We start from the raw sequence: 22,835 nt of genomic DNA on the forward strand, positions 1-22,835 counted from the left end.
GAATGGTGTGTGTGAAACACTTGAGTTTTGCCACAGACTCGTCCCAGCGTCTAGAACGCAACTGAATGCGTTATCAGGCGTCTCCATACTTGAACAACCGCGGAAAACTACTTTTAATCAGGAAATGATGGAATATTTACGTACGTATTTACAGCGGGTCTATTCTCACGGGATTAGTATTACCTGAGGTAATTTTTCCAGACCTTTTTACTGAAGGTAAAAGTCGCTGTAATCTTTACTGACATTGTCCGTAATGATCACTGAGATGCACATTCGGACGGGACTAAAATCACAGAGAAGCTCTGGTAATAACTACTTTACCCCTCCTCTCCATGTTAAACTAGTCCCGTCCGAATAGGGCTTTAGCTCCTGTCTCACTGGTTTCCTTGGTTTTTGATTAATCCTTGTTTGTTACCATGGCTACTGATTATGGTTACTTTGTGTTTGGTGTCTTGTGTGTATATATAGCCCTGTGTTTGCTTCTTGAGCTTGTTGGTTATTGTCTATTTTGGTGAATTATATATCATACTAAAGCATACATATATCATACTTTTCCATTCCTGATTAAACATGGCTGTCTGTACCATGAAGCCGGTTTAGCTGGCTAGTTTATGCCAACCCCGGGTTTTAGGCACCATAAATGCGGTATAACTCGCTCTCCACGGCTAACCTGCTCTGTAGCACGCTTTATTCTGGGGAAGAAATCTCAAACTGAAATTTGACCAAGAAGGAGAAAAAGTGCCATCTACATCTCAAGTCTATTTATGACACAACGAGAACAAAACATTGTGCTTTTGTAAAATAAAGAAAACAAACAGGATGCCGCTTTCTGCCGCCGTCCCGGTTTCCCTTCTGTGAAGTCAAGTCAAGTCACCTTTATTTATATAGCGCTTTTTACAATACAAAAAAGTTTGTAAAGTTTGTGGAGCTCGTCACAAAAATGAATCGAAACTCAGCGTATAAGTGTATATATCTCAAGTGTTTCAGTCTTAGTTTGTCGGTTGTTGTCTTTGCACGTTGTGTGAAGCTGTTGCATTCCTGCTCTTTTATTATGTTTCATGTTCCTGCTCCTGGTTTTCACCCTCTAGTTGGATTATCTCTGTTTTCATTTTCAATAAATACAGCTGCAGCTGGATTCACGCCTCTCTTTGTCCCTGCTTACACGTAACAACAAGCTACTAGCAAGCTCTTGTGTGCTGAATCTGAACTCTTGGGCTGCGTTCCAGTCCAAAATTGTCATGCCCTTCGCTCGCTAACTTCCCTCCGTCTCGTTCACTCGGATGTACGTCATTGCTTACGTTGCACGAGTGCCCTCTACTGGCGGAAACTGCGGCGGGCTGAACTGGAACGTCCTAAGCCCTTGATCACTTGGAATCAGCTGTGGAGTTGATTTATTATTTAATTTCTTTTCCCTACAAGAATTTGTTTAATGCAGCATCCAGATAGGTGTGTTTGGGTTGTTTAAAAAAAATAATAATTATAATTAATATATCATAGAGTTGTTTGTTGTGGTGGTGATTAGACGAAATATGTGGTGACGTCACAATCGTACTGCATTGTGGGACATATAGGCGCCTGAAGTGTACATGTGAAGTAGACTCGCTCCCTCGGTCAAAATCGAGGGAACGAGGGTCTGTCCATATAAACTTCCCTCGTCCACTTCACGAAGTGGAACGCACTTCAAAATGGCGGCAGGGATTCCCCCGAGGGGAAGTGCTTAGGGAAGTTTGCAAGTGCGTGTCTAAAAGTGGACTGGAACGCAGCCTAGTTTTGGGTTGGTGCAAAGATCGTCTCTTCTTCTTCTGCTCTTTTACCTGTTGTGACGGTTAGCAAACAGTGTTGCATTACCGCGCGCCCCCTTCTGGACTGGAGTGTGTTTCACGCCTGCGATTGGCTGTTCACACTTTCATGTGCACTCGCTACATAGCTATTCATGAGCTCAGGATCAAAGCCTGAGTTGACAGAGAAAGTTGATGATCAGTGTCATGTTACCAACAAAGCCTGATTGGATTGGTTTGGATTTGTGAACCTCTAATCCTGTGTCCCAGAGTTGCTTCACGCAAAGATGGCATCATGCAGATAGGAGGTCAACCTATAAATGGCTTACTTATAGTTGACCGTGATGCATTAAACGGAGATAAAAGGAAACATTTTACTATCCAATAAATAAATAAACACAATAATTACATGCATCAGGGCAGAATGAGCATCTTTGTAAAACACACGGCTAACAATTTACCATGCAATTATTTGCGTAAGAAACATTTTTACAAAAGTTTTACACAGAAATTCTACTCCTGTTTTAATGAATGAGGCCCAACAACTTCAGATACAAGTACATACACAATACAAATGAGCGTAAGTACCAAATACTCACTGATCTTACCGTAAGAGTATTATGAAATTCGACATGACACATTTTGAAACTCTATTTGAGCAGTTCATTGCTGTGTTTTCTGGAAACATCTGGGTATTAGTCACCTTTCTAAAATAAAATTGGAAATGCAACAAATGTAGCAAAGCCAAAGTAAATCTTTCACTATATTGCAACTATATTTCACTCATTACATTACTCATTGAAGAAATCACAACCAGAGCGGAAAACATTTTATGTAAGACACACACTTAGTACAATAACACTTTTAGTTTCAATATAATAGATATATTTTTGAGCCACTAAACCCATTCTTACCTCTAATTTATTTAGACACAGCACTTGTTTTGTATCCCACGGCAAGCAAAATAAATTGTGCATAAGTAAAAGTTCAATGATTATATTTTGAAACAAGTTGAAAGAACAGAATGACATGTTATTGTTTTAAGTGAATGAGTCTTCTGCATTAAATCGATGCGATTGAAAACATCTCAGTGATCAAAAACAATAGAATCAACCGATTAATTCCATGAATTCAATATTTATAAATGAGGATTCATATACATGTCTGTCTATGTCTATAATTTACATTTACGTTTTATTTTTTTAATGAAAGCACAAGTAAAAGTACGTGTGGTATAACCACACTTAGCCTAATTCATACATAAAAAGTCTCACACACAAATACTCATGAGATCACGCTGAGAAAAAGCCCACGTGTCCCCATGAGGAGGTCATTTAAGTGTTTGTGTCTCATAGTTGTACTGATAAAAGACAGATTTTGAACAGGCTCACAATGCATAATTATGTGCCACATTCTGACTTCAAAATTGCTTGACGGATTATAATGGAGAAAGACTGGAAACAAAACGGTACATTGTGCGTCATCACTGCCCACTACATCTGCCTCGCTCATTTTCCTCTCATTCCCAACACACAATACTTCACGTTGTTGATGGAGTAAGAGTATGACTATTTATTTGTCTGTGTCTTCTTATGTGACGTTTGTAATGTTTCCAAATGTAGAAGGCCTTTTACTTAATGCGACACATTAGTCTTCGCTGAGTTTAAACACTGTGGCTGGTATGACCAAATCACGGAAAGTAATTCCATAGCACAGTTATGGTATATATAATAATATTGCTATTTTTGCTAGAATTAAAAAATACTTTTACAATGAAAAATATTTTACATCTCATTTTATTATTTCATCTTTTTATTTGGAAATCGATGGACACAAGCCTAAAGGTATTCATCACAAGTAAATGATCTGCGCCAGTGCAAGTTGTTAAAAATAGACTCAAAACTAATCTTAAGCCCTATTTGTATGGGGACTAGTTTTCTAAACGATGTTTGAGTTACAATTCTTATCACTCGACATCTGTGACTTCATGTATCGATTTGGACGGGACTAACATCGCAGTGTTTATTACAGAGGCGTTTTCTAGATGTGGGTGTTACAGAAGGTCTTCTGCTGTGTATATGTCTTTTAATTTAATATTTTTTGATATAATTGTAATTTATTACAAAAACCTTATTTAAGTAAACTATCCGAGTTTATAGCAGCGGCTGTTTATAATAAACATGCATAAATTAGCAAAGAAATCTAAGTATCTTACTCTTATCTGACCCTAATATTAAAATGGTTAATGAATGCTTGACGAACATTGAACATTTTATAATGTTTTTTTTTTTTTTGTCGGATGCCATCCATATTGAAATTAAATGAAAGATTGCAGAAGATTGGTGTGCCAACGGTAGCTCAGGTGACACTAATTTAAACTACTCCCACCCAAATGTGACAAAAAGCTCTCCTGTTCCCACACGTCTATCATACTACGCAGCCCTATAGCAACAATAACTATATGTTCCCACTACAGCCATTTACAAGCCTCCTGTCCGCTGAAAGGGTCTCTTCATTCGAGTGGGTATATGGAAAACATTCTTTAATCAGTCACATCCAGATGGTCCTAAGTCACTCTGACATTCATTTCTAAGTCATTGCCTCACTTTGCCACATCCAAGCCAACTCAGAAGGGGGTGCATTCATGCTCCAGTGATGAGGTTTCACTATGGGAGGGCCCACAGAGCTCTCTTTGTTGCTCAGATCTGTGTATGTGTGCATGTAGGTGGAAGTGGAGTGGGGGCAAAGGAAAACCAATGTCTTTGTCTTTTGGTCAAAAGATGCTCAATATCTTTAGTTTTACAATTTAACTTGACCATTATGTTGTTGTTTTCTTGCATTGTGATAATATTTTATTCAATTATTGGTTTCACTTTATTTTGGTGGTCCCTTTAACACATTCTGTTGACTATAAGTAACGTTGCACCTACATGTCTACTAACTCTCATTAGAGTGTTAGTTAAGTATTAGTAGACTGGTAGGGTTAGGGTTAGATTAAGTTGACATGTAGTTGCAAAATTACTTATAGTCAGTAGAGTGTCTGTTGGAGGACCATCACAATAAAGTGTTTGCAGATATTAAGCAGACAGTCTACTTATACTCCAATGAAAGTTAGTTGACATATAGTTGCAAAGTTACTTATAGTCAACAGCACGTTCAAAAGGGACCATCAAAATAAAGTGTTACCCAATTATTTTATTATTTTATTAGTAAGCACATTTACTGTTACCCTCATATTCTCTTTACTAAGAGTAAAAAATCTCATTCTCGTTCAAATGACAATCTTCCCAACTGGACATAGTGTATATATATATATATTGGTTCATTAGAATCAGAACAAATGAAAGCAATACAATACCCATACTACCATGGCTCACAGTTAAAATTGTACTTTACAAATTTTCTTTTAATTTTGAGGTGAAATATCATGACATGGACATATCTGGAAAGTTTTTGTGAGATCCACCACCTGCCTCAGGAACTCTCTCTCTTTTTTGTCATTTGCATGTACATTTATTCCCGAAAAGGCTTTATAAAACATATCCCCCGGTTTCACAGACAAGGCTTAAGTATACATGTTTGAGCTGTTTTAACTGAAAGCAACATGCACTGATACATCTTAAAATACATCAGTGCCATTGTTTTGTCTGAAGATGCACACCAGTAATGTTTTTTTCTAAGGCACATTTATAAAAGCTACTTAAATGCCATAATTGAACAAAGGCCTAATCCTGGCTTAATCTAAGCCCTGTCTGTGAAACCAGGCCATTACTTGGGCAAAATGGATTTTGCTTAAGGTTACACTTTATTAAAGAACATCTGGACTTTGTTATCCAGTTGTTGAAGACATTTGAACTGGCGAAGTATAGATTTCATACCACATCAAAACAACTAAAGAAAATCATCTGAGTGGGATGAAATGCATGCTTGGATGCACTTCTACTTGAATATTGTAAAGTGACAGGACTTGGATGAAAATACATTCTAAGTGCAGCACCAAATGCCAACCACGAGTGTGAATAGATATTTGATGTCAATCAATAATGTTATCAGTTATAGATAAAGAGAAGCAGACTGTTTTCACTGATGTATGTCGATATTTGCCTTCATTCACCTAACCTTTGGTTTTGTTCTTTAGATCTGGAAAGGTTTGGTCTCCAACTGGAATAGAAGAAACCAAGACAAGTCCATACACCGGAATATTGGAGTCTGAGTCACAGGTTAGGATAATATTTCCCATAGGATAATATTCCAGACAGCTTCATTTACATTTTAATTGAAGGGATTAAGCAGAAACTTATCCAGAGAAATTCACAAAATGCTGTGAGCATGTTGTGATCTGTTTCATTGCCTAGCAACAACTGTTTGCTTCATAGAAATATAAACAACTACACAATGCCTAATTGTCTTTAAATGTAAAACAAAAAATTCTATTACAAAAGCCTTTGCAAAATTTGAGGACTAGTTGAAGTCAAATATATTTATTTTTTGCCTTTTGATTGAACAAACTATAACAAAGATGAATAAATACTTTGTTTGTAAAATAAATACTTGTTTGTTAATTTTAGTTAAAGTCCCCCTGTAGTCAACAATTTGATCCCTTAAAACTCATCTTTGATCACCAAAATTACATATTTAAATGTTTTTTTCTTGAAAATGTTTCTTCATGCCTTAAAATATCTTGAATGTAACTCGACACCTTTGCCTCATTTAGTATTCGCGGTTCTATGAATATGCAAATGAGTCCCGCCTCCACTCACTCACTCAGCTCAGAGATCCACTGGTTGACGATCACACGTTGATCTGATTGGTTACAAGGTCGTTTGTGACGTCAGAAACACCAGCGATTTCAAAGCGTGTTTTTGAGACTGTCTTTGGTTCACTGCAGTTTTAAGGAGAAAATACTCAGCAATGGTGTCGACTTAACGGTGTCTTAAAACATATTAAAAACACCACATAGACACATAAACAACATTTAAAAGCATGATTTTCACCACAGGGACTTTAATGCATTAACTAATTTTAGTTCACTTATTATAGTGTTACTTTTGAAATGAAGGGATGGACATGTTATTTGACCCTTTAGATATGCAAATATCGTCAGTAAGACTCACAAGTTTACACATATAGTACTTCTTGAAGTCAAAGTAGCTGATGAAGTTTAACATAGGTGCTCTTTTATAGTCATGCTGGTGCACGTCACATAACTACCTCAGCCAATAGAATTGGTGTGTTTGCACACATGCTTCAGACACTGGTTCCTCTAGAAGCATTTCCATAGCGTTAACACCACGTTGCAGTATAGAGGTCCCTCAAAAGGGAACTAATAAAGACCAACCTCTGCTAAACTGTGTCAAAAATGGATGTCACTCCCTAAATATTATATCAGAAGAGGAGAATATTATTACAACCATTAATTTTTAAATAGGGTAATGTCACATTATAACAGTGTATTACATAGACAGTAAAGGCATGATATTTTCACATCAGAAAGATGACTTTTTGGCTGGTGCTCTATGGAAATTAAATGTAATAGTCCGCAATATTGCCTTTGAATTCTTCCATCCTAAAATACATTTTCAACATGACGATAATGTTTTCTTTGTATTCACCCATGTAATGAAAAATAGCCCATGTCAGCCATTTTGTGGCAAATGAGACAGATGGTTTCAAATCGTTCTTGGCCCTGACACTGGAATCAGATGGGCATTGCACAAATCTTCAGTAAAGTCACATTCACATTTGGTGACTGTATGTCATAACGTCTATAAAGTGTTTCAGTGATTTCCAGAGCAGATGTGTGCCTCATGCTGAGATGTAAGTCATTGTGGCTTTTGCCATGGCCACTGGAAAGTATGAATGTTGAAAATCTGTAAGAATAGCGATAGAACAAGTCACGTCATTTCCAATGGAAGGAGACACAGCCAAGCATGTGGTCGAGCCAAAGAATTTTTCAGAGGCTGTATTTTAACCCAGACTGTGTAGGTCAGAGCATAACTGAGGTATTGTTTCATTGCTCGGAAGTCTTGTCACCAGTTGTAATATGAGACAGCATTTCTTTTATGAATGGAACAAAATTGTCCATTCCTTAAAGCTGGTCACATATGATCCACCAGGCTTTTAGGCCCTCTTTTATAGCCATAGTTATTTATTTATTTATTTATTTTGGTTACCAATTATCAGCATCATCATTACTCCAGTCTTCAGTGTCACATGATCCTTCAGAAATCATTCTAATATGCTGATTTGCTCAAATGCTCAATTATTATTTGGGATGCACAACATATCGGCCACCATATCGGTATCGGTTGATATATGTTCATTTTTAATGTTATCGGCCGATATAATAAAGCCGATAAATAATGGATTATTTCCTCCAGCTGTGACACTTCACATGTGCATTGTTCAACATGATGGTTTTGAATTGCTTGAAATATGATTGGAATCAATTTAAAAAGGATATCGGCTACATAAAATGATCATGAGAACATTATATAGTGTGTGTTTGTTTTTGTAATCAGCCTCTCAAAAATTATATAAAAATTTCATTTATTGGCCAATATATCGGTTATCGGCTTTCAAATATAAAGAATTATCGGTTATCGGTATCGGCCCAAAATATTCATATCGGTGCATCCCTAATTATTACCAATTATCAATAATGGTTCTTATTATTATCAATGTTGAAAACGTAATATTTAATATTGTTATGGAAACTGTTCTTTTTAAAAGTTCTTTTAAATTGTTATAATAATTCAGGCTTGGTGAACATACAAGACTTCTTTCAAGAATGTATTTATTCCAAACTTTTTACCAGTACTGTAGCTCGTCATCAGTACTGAAGTCTTCCTGAATCTAAGAAGCTAGATTTGTTGTGTTTTATGTTACCAAATATCTAAAAAATCTCACATTGTTTGGTGCATTTTTAAGTCTTGCATGAATACATCCTAAATTGTGTTATTTTTGAATGAATATCTCTATATTACGTGTTCGGAGAGGGAACGGTGATGTTACGGGGCTGATGCTGGGAGTGGGTTGTTTTAGTCTGTCAACAGTGGCCATATGGTTTCCATCAGGTCCTCCCTTCAACTTCCCTCGCAGTGTTCAGGTCGATATCAACCTTCATAAATCACAGGTCATTTTTCCCAAAGCAAGCCTTAATTAATAAAAGTAGGTTTGAGGTCAGTTTTGATTTATACAGTTCATTGCTAGCAGTAGCAAACCGCCTTGTTTGGTTGGTTCTGAATGTTCTGGCTCTGTGGGGAGTCACCCAGAACCAAAGGGCATGCTGGGATATCACTGTAAAACAGGTCAGTGAAATCTGATGATTGTCAGGATTTATGAGCAGACACAAACACTCCTCATAAATATCTCCCTTGTCTTTTTGTGTTTCTTTTGGGCCCTCACTGGCGATTATGGGAAACTAGCTTTAACCAGCAACGTTTACTTATGGAATGCATTGAGAAAACTGTTCTCATTGGTTGTGTTTTGTGTTGAACCCCTTCAGACCTGATTTTTTATCTACATGATACATGAAGACATACAATCATATAAATAAAAGTTATGGGTCATATCTTTGGATGATCAGGGGCCAATGAGTGACCAGGCATTTCTCATATTATTAAAACTTAAAACTGTATTGGTTTACACAAAAAAAGCACACAAAAAACAAACGTGATATCCATACCAATGGACACAGGGTCTGAAGGGGTTAATTGTGTCACCCACGTCCCATTTTCACGTTTGCTTTTCACTGGCATCTGTTGCATTAAGTAAGCATTAATTAAATGCAGTATAAATAACAAGCACTACCATGATATATATAAAAATAATAGGGATGCACCAATATGAAAACTTTGGCCAATTCCGATAACCGATAATTCTTTATATTTGAAAGCCGATAACCGATATATTGACTGATAAATCTAAATCCAAATTTTTATATATCTTTTAAGAGCCTGATTACAAAAACAAAAGTCTCACCATTAAAATCCATGACCCAAACACACAATCATGATGTTCTCATTATAATGTTATGTAGCCGATATGACGGACTTGCGCTGCACATGTTGCACTGAACCGTATTTTCCTTTTTTTAAGTGATTCCAATCATATTTCAAGCAATTCAAAGCCATCATGTTGAACAGTGCGCATCTGAAGTGTCTCAGCTGAAGGAAATAATACATTATTTATCGGCTTTAATATATCGGCCACATTTTCTTATCGGGCCGATAACGATAACATTAAAAATGATCATATATTGGCCGATACCGATATGGTTGCAGAAATATCGTGCATCCCTAATAAATACGTTACAATTTTAACAATTTATCTTTTTTGCATTACAATAATTATCATTAAGTGAATTACATGAATAAAAAAATCAGCTAAAATGTGCTTAATAGCAAAATACACATTCTTATTTCTTTAATAATACATGTATTTTTTTAAATATTCATATCTCTCATTTGTAATTATTTTCATGTCTGCTAATAGGTTTCGTGAGCATTCTGACCCATTCAGAACTTCTTAAGAACCAAACTGTTTTTAAACTGTGTTGTATAGTCGGCTGATAATGATAAGGGTGTCCTGTAATATTTCCCCTGGTATGAGAAGTATGATAAACGTAGCGTGTAAAAGGAGCGTCTGTTTCAACCACGGCTGCTATTTCAGTGATCCTCTAGATTCACTGTACTGCAGAATAGGTTAAATAATTCAATTTAATGAGACATTAGCCTTATCCAGATTTATTAAATAACAAAAATCTAAGCTTATGTAGTGAAAATTTATGTTAAAAAAGGTAGAGAGGTACAAATGAATGCTTTTCAATGTTAGACTACAAAACTGGCACTTTTATAAGCTATACACCAGATGTGTAGACTAGTAAATCTGCCATTTTTATTGCAGTTACACCCATTTGTGGCAGACATGTGAACTAAAGGAGCATGCATCTACGTTTCCTTTCCAGCAAAGGTCAGAACAGACGTTATTTCTAAATATTATCATTATTATATGCTTTAGATAACCATAACTAATGTTTCTATTAGTTTCAGTAGGAATCAGCTATAGTGGTTAAATCAAAGCGGAGGTAAATAATACATAGAAGATCCACAAAATAACACAAAACACCATCATAGTAACACACATGACAATAAAATAATGCAATAAACAGTTTAACAACATATGATGTACATAATGTGCATTACTGATAAAAAAGCTAAGAAGAAACAGATTCATTAAAATTAATTGTGAAGTGTCACACAAGCTATTCTGGGAATGTCTGCTTTTCACTGCAAATTATAAGATGATTTGTTCTTTTTTAGTTCTAAAAATGGTACATTTAACTGTGTTTTACTGTAAAATTGCATGAAATATAACAGGATAGATTTTTCCCCACGTATATAGTATACAGTTACAGTTTTTCCCTGTATATATTAAGGGAACTACAGTTCATGTTCTGTATATAAGTTCATTTTCAATGAGGGCATTTACAAAGATACTGGTGCAAAGAATTCTGTTTTTAACATTATGTGTAGAGCTCAAGAGAAAAAGAGAGATAAATGATATGAACCTTTCAAACCCATTATCTCACATGTTGTTTTAAAAGAGAAAGCTAGGAGAACAGCCGGCTTCTGTCCACTCAAAGATGAGAAATGCAATAAAACGCTTGTCTTGCTGCCCATTTTGAACTGTAATAAAGATTGATATGAGATATTTTTCATGGTCATAAGGCTAAAAACAACAGAAAACAGAGCCCTTATGATTTGCAGATGAATCCTCCTGCCTCCTGCTGTGGGACTGAAGTACAGAGCGCTGATGTGAACATGTATTCCTCCGCTATCTATGAAAATACTGCCATTATTTATTTTCCCTCGGGTCGTTCCAAACCAATATGCTGTTGTTATTTTTTCTTGGAACACCGTAAGATAAGCCACACATTTTGGTATCAACTCCCGAGAATAAATGTTTCTTAAACAGCAAATCATCATATTAGAATGACTTCTGAAGGATCATGTGACACTGAAGACTGGAGTAATGAAGCTGAAAATTCAGCTTTGATCACAGGAATAAATTACATTTTAAAATATAATCAAATAGAAAAGTTGTTTTAAATTGTAATAATATTTCACAATATTACAGTTTTTTACTGTGTTTTTGATTGGATGAGCAGCCTTGGTGAGCAGAAGAGACTTAATTATTGCAAATTTTATCAAATGAAAATGATATCAAAACTACATCCCTCCCAAAATGGTGTCTTAATATTTAAATGGAAAAGTTGTTGACATTTGCCTGGCATTGCTTATTATAAAACATTGGTGCATTCAGTTTCACAGATTTTTTTGTGATCAGTTGTTTTGTATAATAATAGATTGAACAGCACATTTGCAAAGTTTTGACTAATTTGCTACCGTTCCTTCAGAATTTTCACCATAATTTATTATTTTGTTTGAACTTAATGTAGATTTATTGCCAGTAATTTCTGACATGCAGAGTTTTACATTTGGCAGCCATTAATATTAAATTAAGTTTCTTCTTTTCTCAGAATTAGTCCCCAAATACGATACTTCAGACAAACCGTTTAACAAAACAACAACAAAAAAAGATGTCTCCACTCCATCTGCACAAATAAGTTGCCTTAAGTGACTGCGGATGTCATAAAATGGCTGCTAACTTATAATCAAAAGCTGCATTGACCAGAGGCAAATATGTATGATGGGAATTTGTCTGCAACAGTAAATATTTACATATTTTCTGAGTAAGCTGTTTATTGAGTGCTTGTCAGATCTGTAAACCTGTCAAGTATTGTTCCAATCATACAGTCATCACAATTCAGATTATATTAGCTCTTAGTTGAAACAGTGAATAATTTGCTCCAAATATTTTTTTTGTGAAGAGATTTGGATGGTATTAGATCCTTAAAATAGGGCCATTATGCTATTCCTGTGCATGTGTGAAAAACTGTAAAATGTTTTAGGGGTGTAACAATATATCGTGTCAATATATCGCAATACAAAAATGCAACAATATGTATCGTGGATAGTTCACCCAAAACAAAAATTAAAAGTTTTCAGAGTTTTAGTGTCAGTACTGCATTAAACTACTATATATAGTGTTGAATATAATGTATAATAATGCAATGGGGGAATATTTGTGTGTCCTGATGATGCCAAATGTCTGATGTTACCAGTAAAAAGTGTCCTACATTATTTTAAATATATCTAGTCAGTGACAGAGAATATTCGTCTACAATAATTCAGTATTTTCAGCTTCAGAATCATGAATATTGTTATTCTGGTGTCTCTACTGTCCTGTGCTTTGGGTTTCAGCACCAAGTCCAAGACTATTCATTTACACACACAATGAAATATCAAATTTAGCATTTTAATCAACAGTACATTTTTTGTTAACCGTATATATCATATGTCTTATCGCAATAATACCATATCCCGATTTGTATCGAATCGTGACATGAGGGCATCGGTACACCCCTAGCTTACAATCAGAAATGACTTTTTTCCTTCCTTTTTTACAGACCTTTCGACCAATCAGCAGTGGCTATAGTCCCACTCCGAAGAGTCCCTCGCCCAAGAGTCCCATCACAGGCGGTGTGTCCTACAATAACGGCAACTCAAGACCTACGTACAACAATCCAGCCGGACTGTATTCACACAACAATGGCAATGGAGCTCTTCCCAAGCAGATGTCCGGCCTCAGCCTGGGCTCTCCTCACAGGTGGGACATTTTACAGTTTTTCACACATGCACAGGAATAGCATAATGGGCCCTATTTTAAGGATCTAAGCTCATGGTCTAAAGCGCATGGCGCAAGTGCACTTAGGTCGTGTCCGAATCCCCTTTTGCTAGTTAACAATGAGGAAAATGGTCGGCGCTCTCGGCGCATGGTCTAAAAGGGTCGTCCCTATTCTCTTAATGATTAATGGCTGTGTTTTGGGCGTAACGTGCAAAAAAACAACAACCAAAGCCTCATCTCCCATTGCCTTTAAAAGCCAGTTGTGCTCGCGCCATGGTGGATTTGCTATTTACATGGAGGAGTTTGCAAGTGGCAAAACTGAACGCGTCTCTCGCGAGGAAACGGATCTGCTCGTGCGCGAGGTTAAAGCGTGCAAGAAGACCATCTACGTTTTATCTTTTATTTTTAATATTTGGCATGTTTGTGTGCTGCTTCACATCCCTGTGTGTGTAATAAGCAGAGTGTGTGTGTAATAAGCAGAGTGTACACATGTTGGACTCGCCTATAGGCTCACATCACTAACGCGCTGTCGCGCTCTTTAAATAATTAAAAAATATTGCGCCATTGACTTTAGACCAGGTTTCAGTCGGTCATTGGCTAAGTCTATTTCAGTTCCTCAAAATAGCAACACTCCAACAATGTGCCTGAACACACACCTCGTTTTCAGACCAGCAGCCCATGGGTGAACAGATGGGCACAAATGCATTTGCTATTTAAACAACGTGAAAATTACTTAAAAATGAAAACTGCGTCGGGCTGAAACTAGCAAAACACACCTGGCGCTGCATTGCACTGGGTGTATGATTGGGACCAATGCATTTTTCTTTGGAATAACAGTGAGACCAGGAACACAATGTAAATAGGGTCAGTTCTAAATTCATGTTAACTGTACACAGCTAAACTCTAGCCAACACAAACCACACCGGTCTTGCAGTGGTGCCAGAAACACATATTTATGATCCTCACAAGGCTGTGAGAAACATAGTGATTTATCAAGGAAGTGATCTTGGGGATCTTTCCCATGTTGGACATCTACAGTGCAGGTCCTGTCTTCACTCAGAGCACTTGCACACAACAATAAACATTTCAGACTGAAATATGCTACAGCTCTTCAGGCATATTGTTATGTAAAAAGGAGTTCATGAGTTCAGCGAAGTACAGGACTGGAAAAAGTGAACAGTTTTCAGGGAACATCTGCCGCACTGATATTTGCAAACATCCTTGAATTTTTCTGAAGCACTAGTGTATTTGGATGTGAGATAGCCTAAAGGTGATCAAGAACCGTTTGGTTGCGTGTAAAACTTGCTGTTTACTCTGAATATGATAAATCCGCTGTTTATGAATTCCTGGATTCCTGGAGTTGTCATAACACTGATCACTCTCATGGAAACTTCCAACAAGGAAATCCATCAAAGTATCTGCTGTTTTCTTGGGGGGAATCAGTTCCTTCAAAGATCTTAACTCATAACAAACGTCTACTCGTTCTTTATTGTTAGTAATGGTGATTTTTGGGGCCGATCATGATTATGATCACTGTAAGGAGTATTGGCCGATATCTGTCACCGATTCTGAAATAAATAATAGGCACACTAATCTTAACAACAATGTATTTAAGTATGAATAAAATAAGAGATGAGAAAGTATCATGAATTGACAACTCTTCATTTATTGGCAAGCAACATGTGTAACATATTCCATTCGCTCATTTAGAGGTGATTAGGAACAGCTTAAAGCTTAACAAATATAGCATTCCTGTGAAATAAATTATAAAAAAAAAAAAACAGAGCAATCTTTATCAACAGAAAGTAATCAAATGTAAAACAACACTGCATAGTCTTCACTGTATTAAATATAGATTAAACTTACAAAAGAGCAGTGAGTTATTTTCTCTGTCTTTTCTTGTTTGATTAACATTTATAACACAGACGGCCGCTGGAATATTAGGCTACTATCACTTTAAGAGCTGAATGCACGTATCCAATATACTGATACACATGCGACTTATTTCCCAACTGTTTATGTTCACGGGTTTTTAAGCAAAAGGAGGGCATTTTTACCAGTTTTTGAACAGTTTTAACCGTTAAGGCGCAAACCCGAAGCTCAAAGTTAACTTTACTCATCCGTGTTTCACTCCTTCTCCGAGCGCGCGCACAGAAAGCCGCTTGGGGAACAGTATCACTTTCACGGCTTTTAAAAACTCTTTTTTTATTGTTGAGCACGTCCTGAGGTTTAGCGACAGTAGACTGTATTTTAGGACAATCACTGATCCACTGATTGGGACGTTAAGTTTGGGCTTCTAGGGAGGAATGAAATCGCACCACTGTGAAGGAAAGAAATGCTCTAAAATCACACAGCTCTAGTTTCTGGCTGTCATTGCTGTAGGTTTGCTGTCGTTGCAATATCTCCAAAAATATTGCAAATGTATTGTCCTTTTCAGACACCTGGTAGAACTGCCAGACCGGTGAATGTAGTGGAGAGATTTTAGATGCGCACAGAAAACTGGTCTCGGGAGTTTTGTGTCTTCTGACCTGCCTTTATAGAGACCACCCATCAAACTTTATAAAGCTATTATGGGCCAATAACCGGCGCCCGATCAATTTGAGCACCCTTAATATATATACAGTGAGGAAAATAAGTATTTGAACACCCTGCTATTTTGCAAGTTCTCCCACTTAGAAATCATGGAGGGGTCTGAAATTGTCATCGTAGGTGCATGTCCACTGTGAGAGACATAATCAAAAAAAAAAAATCCAGAAATCACAATGTATGATTTTTTAACTATTTATTTGTATGATACAGCTGCAAATAAGTATTTGAACACCTGAGAAAATCAATGTTAATATTTGGTACAGTAGCCTTTGTTTGCATTTACAGAGGTCAAACGTTTCCTGTAGTTTTTCACCAGGTTTGCACACACTGCAGGAGGGATTTTGGCCCACTCCTCCACACAGATCTTCTCTAGATCAGTCAGGTTTCTGGGCTGTCGCTGAGAAACACGGAGTTTGAGCTCCCTCCAAAGATTCTCTATTGGGTTTAGGTCTGGAGACTGGCTAGGCCATGCCAGAACCTTGATATGCTTCTTACAGAGCCACTCCTTGGTTATCCTGGCTGTGTGCTTTGGGTCATTGTCATGTTGGAAGACCCAGCCTCGACCCATCTTCAATGCTCTAACTGAGGGAAGGAGGTTGTTCCCCAAAATCTCGCAATACATGGCCCCGGACATCCTCTCCTTAATACAGTGCAGTCGCCCTGTCCCATGTGCAGAAAAACACCCCCAAAGCATGATGCTACCACCCCCATGCTTCACAGTAGGGATGGTGTTCTTGGGATGGTACTCATCATTATTCTTCCTCCAAACACGTTTAGTGGAATTATGACCAAAAAGTTATATTTTGGTCTCATCTGACCACATGACTTTCTCCCATGACTCCTCTGGATCATCCAAATGGTCATTGGCAAACTTAAGACGGGCCTTGACATGTGCTGGTTTAAGCAGGGGAACCTTCCGTGCCATGCATGATTTCAAACCATGACGTCTTAGTGTATTACCAACAGTAACCTTGGAAACGGTGGTCCCAGCTCTTTTCAGGTCATTGACCAGCTCCTCCCGTGTAGTTCTGGGCTGATTTCTCACCTTTCTTAGGATCATTGAGACCCCACGAGGTGAGATCTTGCATGGAGCCCCAGTCCGAGGGAGATTGACAGTCATGTTTAGCTTCTTCCATTTTCTAATGATTGCTCCAACAGTGGACCTTTTTTCACCAAGCTGCTTGGCAATTTCCCCGTAGCCCTTTCCAGCCTTGTGGAGGTGTACAATTTTGTCTCTAGTGTCTTTGGACAGCTCTTTGGTCTTGGCCATGTTAGTAGTTGGATTCTTACTGATTGTATGGGGTGGACAGGTGTCTTTATGCAGCTAACGACCTCAAACAGGTGCATCTAATTTAGGATAATAAATGGAGTGGAGGTGGACATTTTAAAGGCAGACTAACAGGTCTTTGAGGGTCAGAATTCTAGCTGATAGACAGGTGTTCAAATACTTATTTGCAGCTGTATCATACAAATAAATAGTTAAAAAATCATATATTGTGATTTCTGGATTTTTTTTTTTAGATTATGTCTCTCACAGTGGACATGCACCTACGATGACAATTTCAGACCCCTCCATGATTTCTAAGTGGGAGAACTTGCAAAATAGCAGGGTGTTCAAATACTTATTTTCCTCACTGTATATATATATATATATATATATATATATATATATATATAATTATTTCACACAATTGCTGTTAAACTGTGATAAAAGAATTCTAAGTAATAAATGATTTCCAACATTAACAACTGCACGTTTATTACAAGATTCAGCTTTACTGTGTCCAAACTTTTGACTGGTAGTGTATGTGTGTGTCTCAATATTTGTAACAAATGTGTTGTATTTGAATTTTAAACCAATTTCTTTGGCTTCCTTTCCTTTAGAGATGTACTGAAGCTTTTATAAATAGATTGAGAAAGTGTTTAGTTCAGTATGAAAACACATGGCAATAGCAGATGTTTATGTTCGAAATCTGGATGTGTTTTCCTTTCAGTTTCAGCCCTGAACCACCAGTGAATTCATCAGGCAACCGCAATGGTTTCGACCCGCAGTCAGACGTCTACAGGATGCTTCAGGACCACGAGGAACCTGTGTCCGCTCCCAAACAATCTGGCTCCTTTAAATACCTGCAGGGAATCCTGGAAGCTGAGGATGGGGGTCAGTTTTACTTATTCACTTCTCTCTCAGAATCAGGGCTTGACGAATGCGGTGTATTTCAGCAGTGGCGTGTAACGCAATTGCTCCTACTAGCCAGTTTGGCAGGTTGAATTTCATATATAATATATACATTTTTTAATTGTAGTTTTTTTTAAAAGCATCTGAAATAATAAGTGCAATGTAGTGTTGTCAAAAAACGTATTGCGCATAATTTTACTAATTCCCGCAGATTTTGAGCTCAAACCCAAAGTGTGGCTCATAAAGCCGCCTCTTAGTACTAAAAAAATGCGCTTAAACAGTCAAATACACACAAAATAATGTCAAAATGCCGGTCTTGGCAAGTATTCACGTAAACACAGTCAGTCATGTTTTAAGTGAACGTAAACAGTTGAGAAAGAGAACATATGTGTAACAGTATATTGGATCTGTGCATTCTGTCTTAAAGTGACAGCATCCTAATAAACCTGCTGCCAAATTATGAGATAATATTAAAAACATCAGTTTTCCCCCATGGTATCGATGTCAAAATTGTGGCCAGTGAAAATGGCTGTAACTTTGGAAAACCACTCGCCGCAGTGTCTGATGAGCAAAAAAGTGAATGTCAAGCCCTGTTCAGAATGTATGTTGGAATTGTTAATTATCGATAATGTCCTATATCAGTGGTTCCCAATTCCAGTCCTCGTGACCCACTGCTCTGCACATTTTGTATGTCTCTCTTATCTGACACACTCAGTTCAGTTCATGGAGTCTCTCCTAATGAGCTGATGATCTGGTTCAGGTGTGTTAAATAAGGGAGACATACAAAATGTGCAGAGCAGTGGGTCACGAGGACTGAAATTGGGAACCACTGTCCTATATTGTCATTTTGTGTGTGATCAAACCGATAATACAATGATTATCGCCTCAGTATGTTCAGTGGAAAAAATCACATAAGAATGATGCAGTGTTTTATTACACTACATCGCTATTTACTTGTCACTAGAAATGCTACACTATTTCGAAAATTGTCTCGCTACTGAAAAATGAATTCAGTAAAAGCACTGCCTTGGATTCTGGATTTTTTGTGGCCAGATTGCTTTCTTGTCTCTTGGTGGCTAAAAGCTCCCAAAAATGTTGTGCTTTGTGTCATATAAGCCCAGAAACCATGCTATACTTACGCCTTCGCCATCTCTCACACACTGAATTAGATCCCATGGAGCCACAGGGATCAGGGATCAAGTGTTTAAGTGTGTAATTAGTGGTATTCGTTGACAGGTTTGGAGTAGTAACCTGTCCCAGCAGTTCTTGGGAATAACGCAGAGTTAATGATCTCACTTTGGCACAGCAACAGTCAGATGACTGAGGCGGGCACCATTTAGACAGTTACGCATATTTTTTTATCCGGATGTTTCCTCGTTCAGCCTGAAACAGAGAAGATAGGAGGAGGCCTTGGCAGCTGTGCTCCACACTTGGCCATATGGCTCTGTCCCAACCATGCCCTGAAGCTAACACACACACACACACACACACACAGGATTTTCAGCTACGTCTGCATGGAGAATAGTGTCTGACCTGGGATTGAAGTGTGAAGGACATTAATTCTGGCCATCTCTTGTTCCAGGGACAGCTGCTAAGCACTTACTCTGAGAGATTGTTTTGTTTTGGGCTAAACAAGGCCTCTTGGAAAGTCAGAAGTCGCTGTTCAAAGCAATTTAAAACTTACAATTCTGTCAATACAGCGTGTACTCTGCTGCCCTTGGACACAGAATGAGAATTTTTAACTCTTTCCACGCCAGCATTTTTGGAAAAGCCAGCACCAAATCTGATTTTCTTGAGATAACTAAAGGTGTCCCTCAAGGATCAATCTTAGGACCCATTCTGTTTTCAATTTTTATAAATGATTTGGATAGAGATGTTCAAGCCAAATTATATTTATATGCTGATGATACAGTGGTTTACACCCAGGCTTCCACCATTTCAGTAGCAGTGCAGGAACTTCAGACTGCATTTCAGGCATTGCAATACACATTATTGAGTCTAAAACTGGTTTTAAATACACAGAAAACAAAGTTTATGGTCTTCTCAAAAGCTCAAGCACAGCTACTCAACAATTGTGGCCTTTTGTCATTAGATGGGAAATCAATTGAGAGAGTGTCTTCATACAAGTACTTGGGGATATGGATAGAGGATAAGCTTTCCTTCAGTGAACATATTACTGCTTTAGTTAAGAAACTTAAAGTCAAGCTCGGCTTCTATTACAGAAACAAATCTGGCTTTACTTTTAGTGCTAAGAAGAAACTTGTGGAAGCTACTTTTCTGCCTGTAATTGATTATGGAGATATATTGTACATGCATGCTGCATTTTCCATCCTGCGTCATGTTGATTCAGTTTACCATGCATCACTACGATTCATAACAAATACAAAGTCCCATACCCATCACTGCATTCTTTATGATTTAGTTGGACATCACTTAAAATTCGTAGACAACAGCACTGGTATATCTTTATTTATAAAGCTATACTTGGCAAATTTCCACTGTACCTCTGTAACCTCCTCTCTGTTTGCTCTGGTACCTATCAGCTACGCTCCTCAAAGTGGTTGCTTTTTAATGTGCCACGAGTTACAACCGAATTGGGAAAAACTGCTTTTTCTTATTTAGCACCTTGGGGGTGGAATAAACTACAAAAAGAGCTAAAGTTAGAAACCCTTATGTCCATAAATGAACTACTGTAAAGAGTGTTGTGATGGAGACATGTTCTTGTTTTTCTTAAGTCTCATTGTGTTTTATATTTTTATTTTTAAAATTTTGTACTTCTTTTATCGTGAAAATGTAATTTGGTGTTTGTTATGTATGCATTTGTTGTCAAAAAAAAAAATTTTTTTTTTTTTTTCATTTTCACAAAGGTTTCATGGCCCCAAGAATATTTTGTTGTATGAATATCTGAGGATGCAATACATCAAAAGAACAGACCCTCTGCTTTTAAACAACGACAAAAAAACAGTTTTATTCTAGCTTCATGCATTCTTTTTTATGAACACTTGAATGTAAGTTTTATTAAAAAAAATTGTGTAAAAAGCTGAAAAAAATCACTTTTTTGTCAAAGACTACGTCTGGATGAGATTCAGAATGTCATCAAAACACAGATGGAGTAGATCGAGTCCATCAACACCTCAAAGCTTCACAGTCCTACAGCTCATCCTGGTCGACATTTCATTCAGTAACATTAGGTCGTTAAGATTTATATGCTGTTTAATGTTGATGATCACGTTATTTTACATGTGCATATGCTTACATATGAGATCGCTTGTTTCAGCTTCTTTTTCGCTTGTGTTTTGATCAGGAGATTCAGTACTCTTTCAGAAGATGATTAATAGCGCCCCCTACCGTATAACAGTGAAAACACGCCCTAAATGAAGCGTTGTCTCATAAATGACGGAAAATTTTGTCAATGGCGGGGAAAGAGTTAAAGAATGAATTTAATGATGATATAGGTTTGTGAGTGAATTAGTGGAACAGCATAATTGAATGCAGGAAGTGGAAAGACCAAGTTTTGGAGAAAAGAAGAACAACAGTTAACTTTGGGAGTCCAGTAATAGGAAGCCAAAATTAAAATTATGAAACATTATTTAGGCCTGGAGTGGTCAAGTCTGCTTCTCGAGATCAATGCTGTAACCCTGGTCAAACACACCTGAACAAGATCATCAAGGTCTTCAGAATTAATAGAAAGTCACAGCCAGGGGAATAAACACTGTGGGAAAGTGGATTTCATGATAATGTATCTAGAACAAATGTTCTTATTATGAGTGCCATTTTCTGAGGGTGATGGGAGATTTCACTGCCTCTTCTTCTGAAATCCCCCATTCTGTGTGTTCATTTTTCTTCCCCGGAAGACATGCATTTTGTCCCGGCATATCCCATAGCAACTTTAAATAGCATTCAAAGTATACCTTTTATCAGTTCTTGCTTTCCCTGGGAATCGAGCCCATGACACTGGCGTTGCAAGCGCTGTGTGCTCTTCTGTTTGAGCTGCAGGAAGGCTTGTTTTGTGTTACAGGTTTTATTTTGAGCATTGCAAGCAACTTGGTAGTAAAATGTGCACAACACTACGACTTATCCTGGACTTTTGAAATTAAGATAGTACAAATTGTTTCAAAGTTTTGAAATGTTAAGCACCCTGAGATGTCACCCGCCTTAAACTGGATAATGTGTGCCTTGATAATCACATCACATCATTGACGTCATTGAATTGTATGACAGTCAATCATGCTTTGTGGATACAATAAAAATGAATGAGAAATTTCGTAAACCAATGATTTCAGTATAAACTCAAAAAAAAAATGTATCAATCAAAAAACAGTGTTTAATTGTAAACACGTTAAATTGTTGAATTATGTTCGATTCTTGAACAAATAGTTAATTTTAGCCGGTAACCGGTCGAGCCGGTTCACAGAATCAAACTGAATTACACTTTAGTTCCGGGTTTGAAGACGCAAGACGCACATCCGAAGTAGCACACACACACACACACACACCTAATGAGCCAATAAGCGTGTCCAGAAATGCAGCTATGTTTCCAG

General features: G+C 37.3%; 1 protein-coding gene across 1 annotated transcript in view; it reads left to right on the forward strand.

Annotated features, from left to right (window-relative positions):
* pdlim4 (PDZ and LIM domain 4) overlaps window positions 1-22,835 on the forward strand; it is a 48,202-nt gene that overhangs the window by 19,367 nt on the left and 6,000 nt on the right. The window contains exons 3-5 of the mRNA XM_084137866.1: window positions 5,917-5,998; window positions 13,312-13,511; window positions 18,113-18,276. Of these exons, the coding sequence (XP_083993992.1) occupies window positions 5,917-5,998; window positions 13,312-13,511; window positions 18,113-18,276 (446 nt within the window). The remainder of the gene's footprint in view (window positions 1-5,916; window positions 5,999-13,311; window positions 13,512-18,112; window positions 18,277-22,835) is intronic.

The sequence above is a fragment of the Abramis brama genome (assembly GCF_963993115.1).
Source record: "Abramis brama genome assembly, chromosome: 15".
Lineage (NCBI taxonomy): Eukaryota > Metazoa > Chordata > Actinopteri > Cypriniformes > Leuciscidae > Abramis > Abramis brama.